Source organism: Pseudorasbora parva, chromosome 8, assembly GCF_024679245.1.
Source record: "Pseudorasbora parva isolate DD20220531a chromosome 8, ASM2467924v1, whole genome shotgun sequence".
NCBI lineage: Eukaryota > Metazoa > Chordata > Actinopteri > Cypriniformes > Gobionidae > Pseudorasbora > Pseudorasbora parva.
Window position 1 is genome coordinate 32,238,462 of NC_090179.1, and position 17,822 is coordinate 32,256,283.

The 17,822-nt window shown below is 36.9% G+C and overlaps 1 protein-coding gene across 1 annotated transcript in view; it reads left to right on the forward strand.

Annotated features, from left to right (window-relative positions):
* The window catches only part of gab2 (GRB2-associated binding protein 2), an 83,578-nt gene that overhangs the window by 38,777 nt on the left and 26,979 nt on the right, over positions 1–17,822 (forward strand). The window contains exon 2 of the mRNA XM_067450941.1: positions 1,865–2,168. Coding sequence (XP_067307042.1) covers positions 1,865–2,168 — 304 coding nt within the window. The remainder of the gene's footprint in view (positions 1–1,864; positions 2,169–17,822) is intronic.

Below are 17,822 nucleotides of genomic sequence, written 5' to 3' on the forward strand. Positions count from 1 at the left end.
TACATTATTGTCATATATAAAACATTGAATATAAATTTCAGTGATTTTATGATTTTCTTTTATTTAAACTTCATATTAAACTGAAAAAACAGCATTTTTATTTTAAACAGCAGTATTATTTTAGTTTCATGAGAGTGAGTGAATTAGATTTTGTGCGGTGAACTATTATTTTAAATGGTTATTCGTCAATATTGTGGCATAAAATCAAACATGTTCTTCGTATTTGGTGTTATTTTGTTCCTTTTTCATTAAAGTAAATTGTAATTTATTTTCATATTTTACTGTTCATTTCAATAAAACAGAAATAATAAAACTACAAAATATGAAAATATTCACAATCAAGTGTGTGTGTGTGCGTGTGTGTGTGCGTGCGTGTGTGCGTGCGTGTGTGCGTGCGTGTGTGCGTGTGTGTGTGTGTGCGTGCGTGTGTGTGTGTATACTTTGTACTTTTTTTTTTTAAGTCTTCAAGAAATCTTTTGACCTACAATGTTTTTTTTCTGTTGCATGTAGTTACAACAAAATAGTCCATTTACATTCAAATCAGGGATATTCCCAACTACTACGATTGAAGCACCTGTGTGTTTGTGTCTTTGAGTGGAAATCCTTGAATTTGTATTTGCTGAGGAAGTATTGTGAGCATGTGTGTCACGTAATATTTCATGGATCATAAAACACTACAGTGTTTGCAGGAGTGTGCATTATTACAGTTGTTGTAATGGAAGTTATGCAGTGTGTGTGGTTGAGGTAAACCCTACGTTATTGGGGGAAAAGTCAACAACAATTTCTGGATTCCTTTTCCTTGTGGACATTTTTTTTGTCCACATGAGGAAAACAGCCTAGAAATCATTCTAAGTGATGTTGTTTTTTTGTTTTTTTTTGTTTTTTTATGTAACAATGCAGATTTTCTGTGATGGGTATGGTTAGTGTAAGGGGATGTGTGTGTGTGTGTGTGTGTGCGTTTGTTTGTCTCCCCCTCAAAGCTTGATCTGAGCAGGAAACTGTGTGGGAGTAGCACCTGTCTCAAATAAGCCACCGTGACACACACACACACACACACACACACACACACACAGAGAGAGAGAGAGAGAGAGAGATATGGAACACACACCCTCAAAAACACACTTACAGCCCAATCTTGGTTTTGATCAGCGAAAACTAAGCACAAACTGACGACTTAACTGAATTTCATGTTGAGATGCTTCATATTTTATACACTAGTTCAATATTTCAGTACAATGAGACTTTAATGAAAAAGGAATCGGATAAAACAAAAATAAGAAAAAATATATCCATAAACACTAAAAGTTAAATGCAGTGCCTATATCTTACATTTAAATTGTATGCCAAAATGTCGTTCACAAGAATACTTGCCTACCAAGAATACTACCCCACTGAAAATAATATTATATATATGCAAATTATGATTATATTTTATACATATTATATATGTATTATAATGATATACACTATAATAAACAGTTCAGCAAGGATGCTTTAATTTGATCAAATGTGGCAGTAAAGACATTTGTGATGTTACAAAAATGTATCAAGGTTTCCACATAAATATGGAGCAGCACACAATGTTTTCAACATTGATAATAATCTGAATGTTTTCTTGAGCATCATATCATCATATTAGAATGATTTCTGAAGGATCATGTGACACTGAAGACTGGAGAATGATGCTGAAAATTCATCATCAATGGGATAGATTGCATTTTAAAATATCCTCAAATAGCAAACAGTCTAAATTGTAATAATATTTTATATTATTTCTTTGTATTACTATGTCTCTACTATGTAATTGTTGGTTAATCACAAACATGACTAAATCCTTCTGTCATTGTTCTTGTTATCTCTATAGGCCTGGAAGAAGCGCTGGTTTATCCTGCGCAGCGGGCGCATGAGTGGAGACCCGGATGTTCTCGAGTATTACAAGAGTGACCATGCCAAAAAGCCCATTCGCATCATCGACCTGCACTGCTGCGAGCAGGTGGACGCAGGCCTCACCTTCAAACGCAAAGAGTTCCAGGACAGCTTTGTGTTCGACATCAAGACGGCCGAGAGAACCTTCTACCTGGTGGCAGAAACGGAGGAGGAAATGAACCGCTGGGTTCGCTCTATCTGCCAGCTGTGCGGATTCAACCAGTCAGAGGACAATCATCACGGTAGGAGGATTACTTTAATGTTTGTCAACACTTTCGGACTGATTCTGATGATTTATGAATCCATGTTCACCTATAGGCAATGTTACTGTAGATTCAATACATTCATGCCATTATCTGTGTGGTTTTACAGTAGCAGTGCTCTCATCTGGAGCAATGTGCTATTTTTTTCTTCTCTGAGCTGATGATACGACATAGAATACAATCACAAGTAACCTGATACCATTTCTTATTGCTTTCCTTTTTCCCCACCACCTCTTTTCTCTGTCATTTGAGAAAGTTGGGCTGGACCAGCCCCGCCAAATGGATGCAGTGTCTGAAAGGTTTATTGATTTTTTTTTTTCCCCTCTTTTGTTTTGTTAAAGAAAAGGGAGTGAACGCTGCCTATCATTACAGGCACAATGCTAGTGTTTATTCTAGAGACAGTTGTTTTTGACATAAAGAGAACTTTGTGATTGTGATCTACTGTACAATAAAAGATTTGTAAATCGCCTAAAACATATTAATTCGATTATGTATTACAATCAGTTTTGGAGCAGTTTATATCACTCTAAACATAAAAGACAGAACTAAAAGTTGAATAAATTGTGTTAGTTTGTTCTGGAAAAAAATTAATTTGAAATTAGGTGAAATTTTCTTCATGTAAAGAGGACTTTGTGTGTGGGGGTGTTGTTATGTAGCTTGTGTATTACAGACGTCAGTCAGTTCTACTTTACAGTGATAGATAGATAGACAGACAGACAGACAGACAGACAGACAGACAGACAGACAGACAGACAGACAGACAGACAGAGACTCATACAGGGATAGTGTTTTTCTGTCAGCTCAATTGTTTACATCATGAATGTACTGTATAGCATAGCTTTCTTATTTGTGCATATAGTCCTAATTTCCCACCTTGCCTGTTTCCCAGGATAGTTAAATAATGCTTTCCATTATTTTGCTACTTTAAAAAATAATGAATTAAGAAATCCACGATTTTGTTGCTTAATTAAAGGAATAGCTAATATTTGGTCATCATTTACTCATCAGGTTTGAGGTCAGTGATGAGGTCAGTTTCTCACTCCTTTTCCACAAGATGAAAATATTTATATCTGGGTGAACACTTCCTTTAATACGATTTTTCTCATTAAGCCTTTTGTATTTCTTATGTGAAACTGAATGTGCGATATAATGCAATTCCAGATCCAAATGCATACTGAGTAATTGACAGTGAAGTCTTTGCTTTTTGAAGGTATCCAGCTTATATCAATCCAGACACTACACTACAGGTTATTATTTATTATGAGTGTGGCATTCTGCACGACCCTACAGATCTTTATCTTGTTATAGATTTGTTATAGAGGAAAAGCAAACCAAGAGGCTGAAAATGTTGGTGTTTGTGATATTATTCTTGAAAATGGGAATGATCATAGAAAAGTCATTGAAGTTCTTTGGTAAGAAATCTGTGGGAACTTTAATACACAATTATGACTCAAATGATCTATCCTCTTTATTATCTAGGCTAGGGCAGTTTCTCTGATATAACAGTCTGTTCTCTCTATATATTGTGAATAACTAATTCACTCAGATTTGTATTATTCATGTCTGATGGTTGATGTTCTTTAGTGAGTATACATTAACTGCAGCAAGATGTTATTGTATTATTTACTCCACGTGTTCTTGTTAAAAAGAACTTTCCACCCAATGAGGTGTGTACATTTTTACTCAATGAGCAATAGACGTTGATGGTCTTGGTAATGAGAAAGTCATGTCTGGTTTTTGGCAGTCACTGTCCAGCGCATGAGAACCTTATCTGACCTTTTTCAACAGACCAGCCAGCAGCACTTGACTTGTGGGTCACATGAAAACAAAAAACAAATACACCCTCAGCCTGCAGGCTTACCTTCTAAAACATAATAATTATTGTAACCACAAGAGGCACTACACTTTTTCCGTAAGCTAGATAATTTAGTTTAGAAAGTTTTACACATGGATATTTTTCTTACACAAACGCACCACTTCGCTTTAGATGGCCTTTATTTACCCTCCGGAGCCGTGGAGCAGTTATATGATGGATATATGCACTTTTATGAGCTTCGAATACGGAGTACCAGTCACTGCCATTATAAAGCTTGGATTACCCAGGACTTTTTTTTAAATATAACTCTGCTTGTATTTGGCTGAAAGAAGAATGTCATACACCTAGGATGGCTTGAGGGTGAGTAAATCATTGGCTATCCTAAGGATAACATCAAAGAACAAGTGAAACTTACTTACTGCTCTTGACTGAAAAGCTTTAATAAGGATTAATCTATATTGATTTATAATTGATGCAGTGAAGACTGTGAAGTGTTTGATAACTAAAAATCTTAAAGCACTGTTTACAAGGTAAAAACACAGAAAATGTATTTCATAAAAAGATGCCATTAAACAAATATATAAAATGTAGGCTACTGTCTTTATGTTGTTTCTACATTAATTTGGAGAATAAATGTGAAATCATTACAATATAAAAATATATGTTAAAAAAAATGTTATAGGTGCAATTAATCACACAAAAAAAGATTGATTTAGCTATTTTTTTAATCAGTTGACAGCTATATTTATAAAGTATTAATATATTAAAAACTTATTTTAATAAACTGAAATCTATTTAGGTATAAAGATACAAAACATTAAAATGACAATAAGGAAAAAAAATATATATGCTATTAAAATCATATTAAAATAAAATATTACTGTTTGTTTGTTTGTTTTATTTATTATAGAATGTCCTGTAACACCCGTTAACAAACTGTATTACAAACACACACATCTTTCTTCTTAAATATGTAGGTAACAACCCTAGTTGCCCCATGACCTTCTGTGCTCTTACACACACGCTGTGTCCAGTGACGTGTTCACATCCACTTTCTCATCTTCATTCCAACCTCATCTGGCGAATGGTAAAGGCTGGTTTTATGAGATGCAGCCACAGTCTTTTAGAGAATAAAATGCACACCGCAACTGCAATGTAGATCAGAGCGGCTCTCCTCCCTTCCCCAGATAAATGCTGCGCTCGACCTCTCTTTTCCCCAAGCAAGTATCAAGTTGTCAGCTGCGCTGTGAGCATGAAAAATGGAAGAGCCCAGTTTGCCTTAGAGGAAGTTAACATTGATAGTCGGTCCACAGCGCATTGTGTCTGTTTGCAAGAGCTTTAGGGATGAAACAAAAGTGTGTCAAGTGCAAATAGACTGTCTGTTTCTGTATGTGTGTGGTTTATTGTTGATATGTTATGTCACATGACTGAAATATCACTTGACAGCCATGACAAGATAAAATGGAAATCAAATGAAAATGTGACCTTCAGTAGTACAGAGTTGAACATATCTACAGTAGATACTGACGTGTGTGTGTGTGTGTGTGTGTGTGTGTGTGTGTGTGTGTGTGTGTGTGTGTGTGTGTGTGTGTGTGTGTGTGTGTGTGTGTGTGTGTGTGTGTGTGTGTGTGTGTGTGTGTGTGTAGTATACATTCAACTGACTGTTTTATTATAGTTGTATGCATTCTTTTTTTATCAACATTTGATTGTGGGTAAGTAAAAAAAAAATCACATTTTTGTCATTTGGTCGGAATCAGATTGATGATCAAAACACAGCTGGAGTAGATCGAGTCCATACACCCCAAAGCTTCACAGTCCTAAAGCTTGTCCTGGGTCGACATTTCATTCAGTAACATTATAGGCAGTTTTGATTTACGCACTGCCACCCTTGCCTCCTAAGGTAAGGCGCTTGGATGTTTTGCACATCCCTAGGATAGAGAGTGTAAAACATGTAGCTAGACATCTTTACAGTACATGCAAAGAATGTACACATGGAAACTAAAGTGAGTTCCTCATTTCATCTGTTCGGAGTTCATGTCATAAATCAATCTACAGTACATATTCACACTGTAAAAGTCTTTTTTCAATGTCTTCACCCCTCTGTGTCCGTGCAAGTTTCCTCAGAATTTCTGGTCCAACAGAATGATTGGTGTCAGTAAAGTGTCTGGCCACTGGAGAATGGACATCTGTTCTCCTCATTTCACTCCAGCGCTCAGTGATACTGATTTTCAGTCTTATGTTGGTCTTCCCTTTATATAGAGTTCTGCAGGGATGATGTATTTTCGGAGGCCAAAACCTGGAAACGATAGCATTTTAGCACTTCCTTTCCATTGTCTTTAAATCAATGGGTTTTTTGAAAGGGTTTCTGGTTAAACGACTGAAATAAGGTCGGTGGAGAACACCAGCTCAAGATATTTTCACGTTTTATAAAATACATACCCTCTAAAGGTTTTACTTGTCTTGACAAGTGGTTAAATAGGACTATAGGTTGTCTGGGACATTAAACAGGTAAACTTATCTACTCAATATAGTCTGCTTTTATAGCCTTGTTTTTATAACCATGCGCTTGCAAAACTATTGTAACTCAAACTTTCAGGGAAAATGTTTATTAAATAAATACTAAAAAGAGTTGTGGGAATCTTAATGGTGATGACGTTGAAGTCATGCGACCAGTTTTGTGTTTATAGCCTATGTTTAGCTTTTTACTTCTGGAGAGTCTATCTAGGATTCATAATTCATAAAAGTCGTGTTCATTTATGAAGATTATCATGATGAACAAAAAATGTAAGAATCAAATGTGTATGTTTTGTTTTCTGCAATAATCTAAAAGCCAATGGAAAAATTATATTGGCTTTTTGCAGAGGGAATCAGAGTGAATGCTGACAAAAATACATAGGGCCCTATCATATACCCGACGCAATGCGACGGACGCAAGTGTTTTTTGTTTGTTTCAGCCCAACGCAGTTATCATTTTCACGTCCAGCTCCACATTGTTTAAATAGCAAATTTTAGGCCGTTAGACTCTCATGCCGTCAGACCCGGGTTCGAGTCCCGCTTGGAGCGGGCAGTTCGAACAGGAGGCGTTAAATTGGTGCCGTGACCTGGATGAGAGTGAGGTTTAGTGGGGTGAGTGTAACAGAGGCCATAGTAAGTCGCTGTGTGAATAAACCTTACTCCTCTGATCTTAAGAGACGCTCTAGCAACTGATGCTAGAGGTTGCAGCCTTTAACCTCCTTGTTAAACATCTGACTCTTATGCCGGAGGACCTGGTTTCGAGTCCCACTTGGAGCGGCCGGTTCGAACAGGAGGGGTTACATTAGTCAACCCAAAAAGGAAAATTAATTTACTCACCCTCATGCCATCTCACATGTATTGTACACTCTTTAAAATGTCCTTTATTTGCATTTGTGGTTCCATGAAGAACCTTGTAAATTTGTCAGTTCAAGCGCAAGAAGACATGAAAGAGAATTCAATGCTTACTGTGTGGAAGTATGGGGAAATAATTATACTAATTTAATACAATCACTATTTATCTTACAAAAAAGGGCTATACGTACCATACACAAGGCTGAATACCTTGAACACACGAATCCACTTTTTCTTAAATCAAAATTATTAAAAATATATGACCTAGTTAAATTTAATACAGTACAATTTTTATTTAAAGCATTTTACAACTTATTACCTGCTAACATACAAAAGTTATTCACACAGAGAGAGCAGTTATATAGTTTGAGGGCATATGGCAACTTTTTAATACCAGTTATCAGAACCACCAGGAGAAGTTTCTGTGTGTCTGTATGTCGAGTTAAGTTATGGAATAGTCTGGGGCTTGAACATAAACAATGTAAAAGCATTCGCCAATTTAAAGCACTGTATAAACAGAAGGTCTTATCTCATTATAAGGAGTGTGCAGTTTAATTGTGTGGATTTTTATATAGAATCTGTGTTATTTTACCTTTAGGTATTCGGATTACCATTGTTGGTATTATTAAATTAGTATAGATTATGTATTCACAGTCTGTTATCTTACCTGGTATGTATTCTGATTATCATTAGTAAATTTATCAGAATTGCCGCTGGCAGGAATATATGGTGTGTATCTAAGGATTGTTGTGTAATTATTTTAGTTTGTTCTGTTTTTTCTTGCTTTGTTTTTGGGGGGGGGGGATTTCTGTTTAATGTTTATTTTTTTTTCTTTATATGAATATATATTGAATTGTAATTGAATGTTGAAGAATGTCAATAATTAAGGAAGCTTTTTTGTTTTTGTTGTTTTTCCTGTTTAATTGTAATCGGGGTGGGTTTAAATAAGTTTTCTTCTACCCACTCCTTTTCGAGCAACAGTTGGAATTGTGACGTCATAAGTATGATGAATTTCACTTGTTGTACTGACTTATCAAAATGCTTCTTTATGGCCTTTATGTGTCTTTATATGTTGCTCGAAATAAAATAATTTCATTCATTCATTCATTCAATGCAGTATTCAATCAAACTTCTTTTCCTGTAAAAATGTAGAGAACCACTTGTTATATATATAAATGTGTATACCTTGTTTGAAGGGTTAGTTCACTCAAAAATGAAAATGATTTCATTAATTACTCACCCTCATGTCGTTCGACACCCGTAAGACCTCCGTTCATCTTCGGAACACAAATGAAGATATTTTTGTTGAAAGCTGATGGCCGAGAAAGGCTTCAGATAGGCCTCCATTGGCCTTCAGTACATTCCCACTCACAAGACCCATAAAAGGCACTAAACACATCGATACAAAGTCCATCTCACTACAGTTGCTGTACAATAATTTTACAATGCGACGAAAATAGTTTTTGTGCGCAAAAAAAAAAATCAAAATAATGACTTTATCCGCCAAGTTATTGTCTTCTGTGTAGGTCTCGGATGTGAACTCACGCGATAGCGGCGCTCCTCCTTGATTCTGGGTCATGTATCTGAACGGGCGGATCTGCGTCATATTCTCGTGCATGCGTCGAGTTCACGTCAATAACTTGGTGGATAAAGTCGTTATTTTGATTTTTGTGCACACAATAACTATTTTCGTCGCATTGTAACATTGTTGTACAGCCACTGAAGTGAGATGGACTTTGTATCTATATTTTTAGTGCCTTTTATGGGTCTTGTGAATGGAAATCTACTGAATGGCAATGGAGGCGTGAGTGAGTGAGTGAGTGAGTGAGTGAGTGAGTGAGTGAGTGAGTGAGTGAGTGAGTGAGTGAGTGAGTGAGTGAGTGAGTGAGTGAGTGAGTGAGTGAGTGAGTGAGTGAGTGAGTGAGTGAGTGAGTGAGTGAGTGAGTGAGTGAGTGAGTGAGTGAGTGAGTGAGTGAGTGAGTGAGTGAGTGAGTGAGTGAGTGAGTGAGTGAGTGAGTGAGTGAGTGAGTGAGTGAGTGAGTGAGTGAGTGAGTGAGTGAGTGAGTGAGTGCAGTACACCAATAATACCAATACTTGTATCAGTATCGGTGCATAGTGTAGACCTTACAGATGAATAAAGGCATGTTTCAGGAATGGGCCTTCAGGCATATTGCATAACTGTCTTTTACTTTTAGTTTCATACGCTTGTTCAAATATTTTAAAAGGGCACTTTTGTTGTTTAACGTGTTATGTCTGTCCCTGTAGCGTTTTATCAAGATTTGCTCACAACTTTTTGATAATCTGGGGTGAAAAACAAGTCTGTCTGACATGGAGAGGTGATTAAACATACAAAAAAAAAAAAAAACTTTTTTTCCCATTTATTTATAGTTGGAAAGTAACATTTTAATCCCTGTCCATCGGGAAGCTTTGGGGATTCCCTGGGTGAGTAGGGTAGTAAGTTATTTTGTCTGCATATTTTCGAACAGACACTGGTTGAAGTTGAGGACCGCAGTGCTGTGCCCTCTGTATAGTCAAAACAATGATTCAGCCCCTAAGTCTGACATGACTCTTATCTGTCTGCCCAAGTGTCTGCCTCCAGGTTTCATTTTCTCAGTAAGTGTTTACCGAAGAGCTTCTATGAGAAATGTAGAGCCATACCCTCCCTGTGCTGACGCAAAGAATAGTATGTTTCTTTGTTCATGCGTTTCTAAACAGCCGTGCTTGTGTGTAGGGTTGGGCGTTATGACTGTTTGGGGTAGTGGGGTAAGATGTGCCACCTTTCACTTAAAGGGATAGTTTACCCCAAAATTAAATGTTTTCCATGATTTACTCACCCTCATGACTTTTTTTATTCTGTGGAACATAAAAGACAACTTTTTGAAGAATGTTTCTGTTCTGTTCAAACATTGTGACTTTCATTGTATGGACAAAAAAAACAAGACAATTTGTACACCATAGTATAATATTTAAGATACCTACTTGTTAGCATATTTATTTATTCACTTTTTTAAACCGCATTCGTATTTTCAATTTGATTATGTATGTTGGAGACTACAGGTCCTTTAAGCAGGGCAGAAGTGTGTGTGTGTGTGTGTGTGTGTGTGTGAGAGAGAGCGCGCGTGCGTGTGTGTGTGTGTGTGTGTGTGTGTGTGTGTGTGTGTTTAGAAGGCTGTGTGCTTCGGTGGGGGATGGTTCGGCAGCAGCAGGCTGTTATCGATGCTCTGATCTGTCTGTCAGGGTTTGGTTGGGGTGCATGGGGATGGGGATGGGATGGCAAGCTGCTCATGGGACAAACATCAAGGTTAGACAAGGGCAACCCAGCCCAGTGCAGCATGAGGACGGCCCCTCCCAAATACACACACAAAATGCCCTTCAATCTTATCGATTTTTGTTGAAATAACGAGACGCCATGCTGCTTTGGGGTCAGATTGCTGATGCCACTCAGTGCTTTGCCGGGGACTGCTGCTCAGCATCCCAGAATCCTCATGCTCATTGCCATAGCAGCATGCTCAAAGTCTGTTACCCGATCCAAGCCTGATGGGACGGAGTAAACCTTTGGATTCCGGGCCAGGTTTTCATCCCTTTAGATTGAAATTAATAAAATTAAAATGACTAACAAATATATAATTTCGATTGTAATCTTTTGTTTTCGAATAATAATAATAATAATAACAATAACAATATGATAAAAAATTAAGGAATATTACATGCATGTTTTCATTTTAACAATAAACCTATGTTGTGCAGCACTTTGTTTACCAAAATTATAAAATTAATATACTTTTTTTATTTGATTACATTTTAAAAGATTAATTAAATTGTTGATGTTGTATGCCTTAATTTGATTTTCAACGTTTTTTAGCATTTTGTATTAAATCATAAATCCAGAAAAATTAAAGCAGACAACACAGAATTTCTATAAAAATTAAAACATTTCATATGGCTCTATTTTTGTAAAAATGTTAAATGCATTATTAAATTGTTAGTTTTATGAATTCAATTGATTAGACATGCTTTTTGATTATGAAAAATGTAATTAAACCATTAAATTAAAATCCAGAAAAATTTAAATGGCAAATATGGAATCTGCGATTTATAGGGCCCTAAATATTTTTGTAAACTTTGGATGCATTTTTGTTAAATTAAATGTTTCAAGATTTTACTTAGACATACTTTTGTACTGCAAATGTAATCCTTAAATCCAGAATCAGTTAACTCTGGAAAAATCAACAATTATAGCTGATTCTGCATTTTAAAAGTGCACACTTCACGTTTAATATCTTTTTATTCATCCAGACCTCTACAGTATATACAGTCAGCCGTGTTATAATATAATTGGCTGCATCCAAATAAGCCAACTTCCCTACTACAATATAGTTGGCAAAATCTACATGTGAAAAGAGTAGCATATGTCCGAATTCACAGTGTCCTTAAAACAGTAGGCAAAAAGTACCTGGATTCCCTATACAAGCTTATGAGGTGCACACACTGTACCATGAGGCCACAGGAAAGAATTTGTTAATGGCAGTGAAGCAACACAACTGACAATGTATAGTTCCAATGACATATGACTGATGCGGTACATCTGGATTCATACTTCATACTATATACACTCACCTAAAGGATTATTAGGAACACCATACTAATACTGTGTTTGACCCCCTTCCGTCTTCCGAACTGCCTTAATTCTACGTGACATTGATTCAACAAGGTGCTGAAAGCGTTCTTTAGAAATGTTGGCCCATATTGATAGGATAGCATCTTGCAGTTGATGGAGATTTGTGGGATGCACATCCAGGGCACGAAGCTCCTGTTCCACCACATCCCAAAGATGCTCTATTGGGTTGAGATTTGGTGACTGTGGGGGCCATTTTAGTACAGTGAACTTATGTTTAAGAAACCAATTTGAAATGATTCAAGCTTTGTGACATGGTGCATTATCCTGCTGGGTACATGGTGGTCATAAAGGGATGGACATGGTCAGAAACAATGCTCAGGTAGGTTGTGGCATTTAAACGATGCCTAATTGGCACTGAGGGGCCTAAAGTGTGCCAAGAAAACATCCCCCACACCACCAGCCTGCACAGTGGTAACAAGGCATGATGGATCCATGATCTCTTTCTGTTTACGCCAATTCTGACTCTACCATCTGAATGTCTCAACAGAAACTGAGACTCATCAGACCAGGCAACATTTTGTCTTCAATTGTCCAATTTTAGTGAGCTCATGCAAATTGTAGCCTCTTTTTCCTATTTGTAGTGGAGATGAGTGGTACCCAGTGGGGTCTTCTGCTGATGTAGCCCATCCATCTCAAGGTTGTGCGTGTTCACAAATGCTTTGCTGCATACCTCAGTTGTAGCGAGTGGTTATTTCAGTCAAAGTTGCTCTTCTATCAGCTTGAATCAGTCGGCCCATTCTCCTCCGACCTCTAGCATTAACAAGGCATTTTTGCCCTTTGTAAACCCTCGAAATGATTGTGCGTAAAAATCCCAGTAATTGAGCAGATTGTGAAATACTCAGACCGGCCCGTCTGGCACCAACAACCATACCACGCTCAAAATTGCTTAAATCACCTTTCTTTCCTATTATGACATTCAGTTTGGAGCTCAGGAGATTGTCTTGACTAAGACCACACCCCTAAATGCATTGAAGCAACTGCCATGTGATTGGTTGATTAGATAATTGCATTAATGAGAAATTGAACAGGTGTTCCTAATAATCCTTTAGGTGAGAGTATATGAAGCATACTTTTTTAGCAGTTGTGAAGTATATGCTTACTTAAAAGAAGTAACTACTCAGAGAGTATGCATTTTCAGACAATTGTGACATTTCAACTTTGTAAAGTCGTAGAGTCTTCGTAGAGTCCACCTTCTCAGGAATATTACCCTTGGCCGTTAATGACCGATGAGATCATCCGTTCAAAAAATAGCACAGTTATCACATTTATGTCACTGACGAATGAGAAGAGGGATGTAATTTTGCTCTGTACGTGGTGTGCTCATAGATCTTTATGTAAATCTGTCTTGGCTACCGAGAGTGGATGAAAAGTGAGTCAAAATGAAAATGGAAAGAGCAGAGAGCCTCTATCAATCATGGTGGCATTTACATCACCAAGCTTTGAAGAACTCTAGCTATTCCTTTCTCCGCGAAAGAGACACGGCAAGATTCTACATCAAGTTGTTTATCAATAGGTGATTTAATTTAGATTCTAAACATTCATCAAAGCACACATCAGTTGTGTTAAACGGAAGCTCAAGCATTGTTCACTTGATGTGGGAGAACCAAAAAGGTTAAATCTTGTTACGCAGCACGTTTATGCTCACGCAAGAACCAATGAGGTTCATTCTTATGCAGAACGTTTGAGCTTCCTGAAGAACCAATGAGGTTTATTGTCATGTTACCCAGCATGTTTGAGCTTCCTTAAGAACCAATGAGGTTTATTCTCATGTTACCCAGCACATTCTAGCTTCAGCAAGAACCAATGAGGTTCATTCTTGTGTTACGCAGCACATGTGAACTGCAATAACCAATGAGGCTTGTTCTTGTACAACAAGCAGGTTCGGTTGAGCTTCTGTCTATATATGTGAAAAAAAAGACTATTCAATCTGCATCATATACAGCATCCAAGTCTCTTTGGAAAATTAAACCAAAACTAAACCACTCGATTCATATGAATTAGTTTTACAATCTCTTTATGAACTTTTTGAAGCCTCAAAGTGGTAGTTGCGTAGCTGTCAAATGAGGGACAGAAATCTCTCAGATTTCATTAAAAATATCTTCAGTTGTGATTAAGATAAACGAAAGTCTTTGGAACACAATGAGGGGTTTGATTATTATTATTATTATTATTATTATTATTTTCAAAACCACTTCCCCTGAAATCCCAACCTGCAAATAATAAAACAATGTAAAAACATATGTTGTCATAACTTAATGAATATATAATTTTTTACAGGTTTAGGGATCAGTGTTTGATGTAGGCAACTGTGATTGACATGACCAACACAATCGTAAGAATCGGCTGCAGGGCGGAGTCTCCACTGAACTGGTTTGGGGGGAAAAATCATGATGACAGAAATTTCATTTCCGGTTGAACTAACCATTTAATTATTGTATTTAAAATTGCTCACAATAGTAGAAGACGGCATCTTTAAATGATATTAAATTACTGTAAATTTAATTTAATTAAACAATTGAATTGTTCAAATACAGCATGTCTTGAGCCTCTTCCTAAAAACATTCTTGAAAATATTATTAGAGAACCCACATTAAGTACACACTGAGAAAGTTCTTTCTCCACACCACACTTATTTCCTCTAAAGGCACTTCATTTCAGAATCAGCTCTCACATTTTACACTGTTTACCTTTTCATTCATGAGCTTATGCTCAGTCAAAACACACTGTGTGTGGCATAGGACTTCTCTCTCTGTTGATACTCTCACATAAACAGTTGCCTTTTTTAGTTGCCAAGCATCTCAATAGCCGTGTCTTGCCTTGTGTTGGAATCATTTCCTAACATTTGTTAGTTCTTTCCTCTTTTCCCTATTTTTTTTCTGTGTTGATTAATTACCCCTCGGATGTATTGCTGGCCAACCAAAACGTCAAAGAGAACCCAAATGAAATCTGTCCAAAGTCGCCACCTCAGCACGATGCCTTTGTGTTTCCTGACCAAACAAAGTTGAGATGAAAGGAGGCTTGTTCAGACAATAACAACTGAAAACAAATGCCTCTCTTCTGATGACGCTGGACCCATCAGGCTGCAGCATCTGCTTGAAAGCTTACTTGCAGTAGTCTTATTCATTGTTCAGCTAACATTGTGGGCTTGTTATTGTGGAACTCGTACTGTTATGCTGAAAAAAGAGCTTCTGGTTTTGCTATTTGAAGATGTTATGCCAGGTGTCAAGATGGCAAAACAGGCAAAACTCTCCCACACAAGATTATACTTATGGGGTAATGGAGTACACTGTTGACTAGACTGAAGTTCCTGTCAAATTACTGTTCCCTTGACTTCCAATTTCCAGTTCTCTGCTTCAAGAATGTACTATAGTTCATGTTGTCTGTAACATAGGGTTGCTAGGATGTAATTCATACTGCTAAAAACACAATGAGATCATCGAGACCCGGCACACGGTGCATTAAATTAAAAAGATGAGACATTTAAAATAATGCATTATTTTGTGGTTCAGCTTGAATCCAAAGCAAAAACAGTTTTTGCAACCTATTTTACTTGTGTAACAGAATATTCAATAAGAAAATGGTGTTTCTGTGTGATGTAGGGCCGACTTGTTTTTATCCTTTAGATTTGATTAGATATTAAAAGGGCTCTATATTACAAGTGGTTGAAAAGTAAGAGAGGTCGGTGATATCAACCAAAAAAGTAGTCTCCGATATGGTTTAATGAGTATTCATTAAACTCTTTTTAAGATTAAAGGGTTACTTCAGCGATTAGCATATGGCTTTGTATCAGTAGAAACCCTGGAGTATATTCAAATTCATTTTATTTCTGGAAAACTTCCTTCGTCAATTTGCGTCATCAGAGGAATTTTTGGCCAAAAGGCTAAAGACAGAGGGAGCCATGTCCGCATGTTTTCAACCGGCGCATGGGGGATAGGATCTCAGTCAGAGCACTCAGCTCGCAGCTGCAGGCATTCATGTAAACAAATCGGTGCGGAGATAAGTGGGTGTTTCAACTTCTCAAAGTAATTCCTATTAAAGTTAAGCTTCCAAAGGCATGAACTAAAAAAGCGCCAGACTGAACATGCGCTGTGAATATGCAGCGAGAGTGGTTTATGAAAAGGAACGCGGTCGCGGTGGGAAAGTGAAAGTGATCCAGTAATCCAGTAGCGGTGGCTTTGGGAGTGGCCTCGTAGGGCAGCGAAGCATTCTGGGAATTGTTGTCTTTCATCCCCATTAGACAGAAATACTTTTTGTGTCTTTTCTCAATCTAGAAAGCACCAAATTTAAAAATAATTTCACATTTTTACTACATTATTGACCCAGTTTAAATACAGATTCATCTTCCCAGCGCTGAAGTACCCCTTTAAGTTTGTATTTATTTATTGCATTTTTAAGATTAAAGCTACACTATGTAACTTTTCCTTCCACTAGAGGGCGCCTATTCAAAACAAAGGTGTAGTTTGATGATGCCAGGTTTGAGGGCAGAATCTTGGGACAATCTTGGGTCTTCAACTAACAGTCGGTGGAAAAGAGTCAGGCTAGGACTCGGGCTGAAATCAAGTTCATGGATGCGGTTATTAATGTTACTGTAGTATGAAGTGGAGCAGGACAAAGTATTGAGGAAGCTGAGCAAGGCCACTGGAGCGATTGTTGCACACCACAGCTTGCAAGCAGCGGGACTTTTATTATGACGGGTCACAGTCGCCGGCACCATTTATGCTTTTCCGGTCATGAGTATGAGGTAACGCACCTCTGTTTATCATTTTACATTACATTTTACATTTACGCATTTGGCAGACGCTTTTATCCAAAGCGACTTACATTGCATTCAAGGATTTTTTTTTTTACATTATTGTCAGTTCTTGATACTTGATACAGTTCTTTACCCATGACCTTGGTGTTGCTAGTACCACGCTCTACTGGTTGAGCTACAGGAACACATTTAAGTGTGTTTAAAATGATGTTATGACATTACTCTGTGCGTTCACTCTGCGGCTGCAGTGACTCTTGTTCACACTGCTAAGAGTAAAGCATTTCTGCCAAATAAACCTGGAAACCGAGGGTAACGCAATGCAATTAACAGGCAACTCCCTCAGACGTCCTTGTTCCTTGGTTAAAATAGCAATTTTCTCGAAATGTACAAATAGTTGGAAACATTTTGGATATTGTAAGAACTTAATTGAGCAAAATATATAACACTGGCCTGGTGTTTTTTTGGATATTTTACTGCAAAAACACTACATAGTGCACCTTTTTAAGGTCTTATTAATTAATTAATTAATTTGTATTATTTTTTTAAAGATTAAGTTAATTATTTACTTATTGCTGTTATTATAGTTACCTTTAAGATTAAGGTATATTTATAAATACTTTTTCTTATTTATGTAAATATAGTTTGCTTATTTATGATTATTTATTTGTATTATTATCATTATTATTATAATTTTAATTTTATAACATATAACAATATAATATAATATCACACACACACACACACACACACACACACACACACACACACACACACACATATATATATATATATATATATATATATATATGTGTGTGTGTGTGTGTGTGTGTGTGATATTATATTATATTGTTATATGTGATCTCGTTTTCAATTGATTTTCTCATTTTCAGCATTGATAGCTCCTGGTTAAACTGGATTACGGTGATTAGTAAATAAGACGTAAGCAATAGTGCACGTAAAAATTAAATTAAAAAAACTTTAGTGAATTGACCCAGTGTGTGTGCTGTCTGTCAGTCTGTC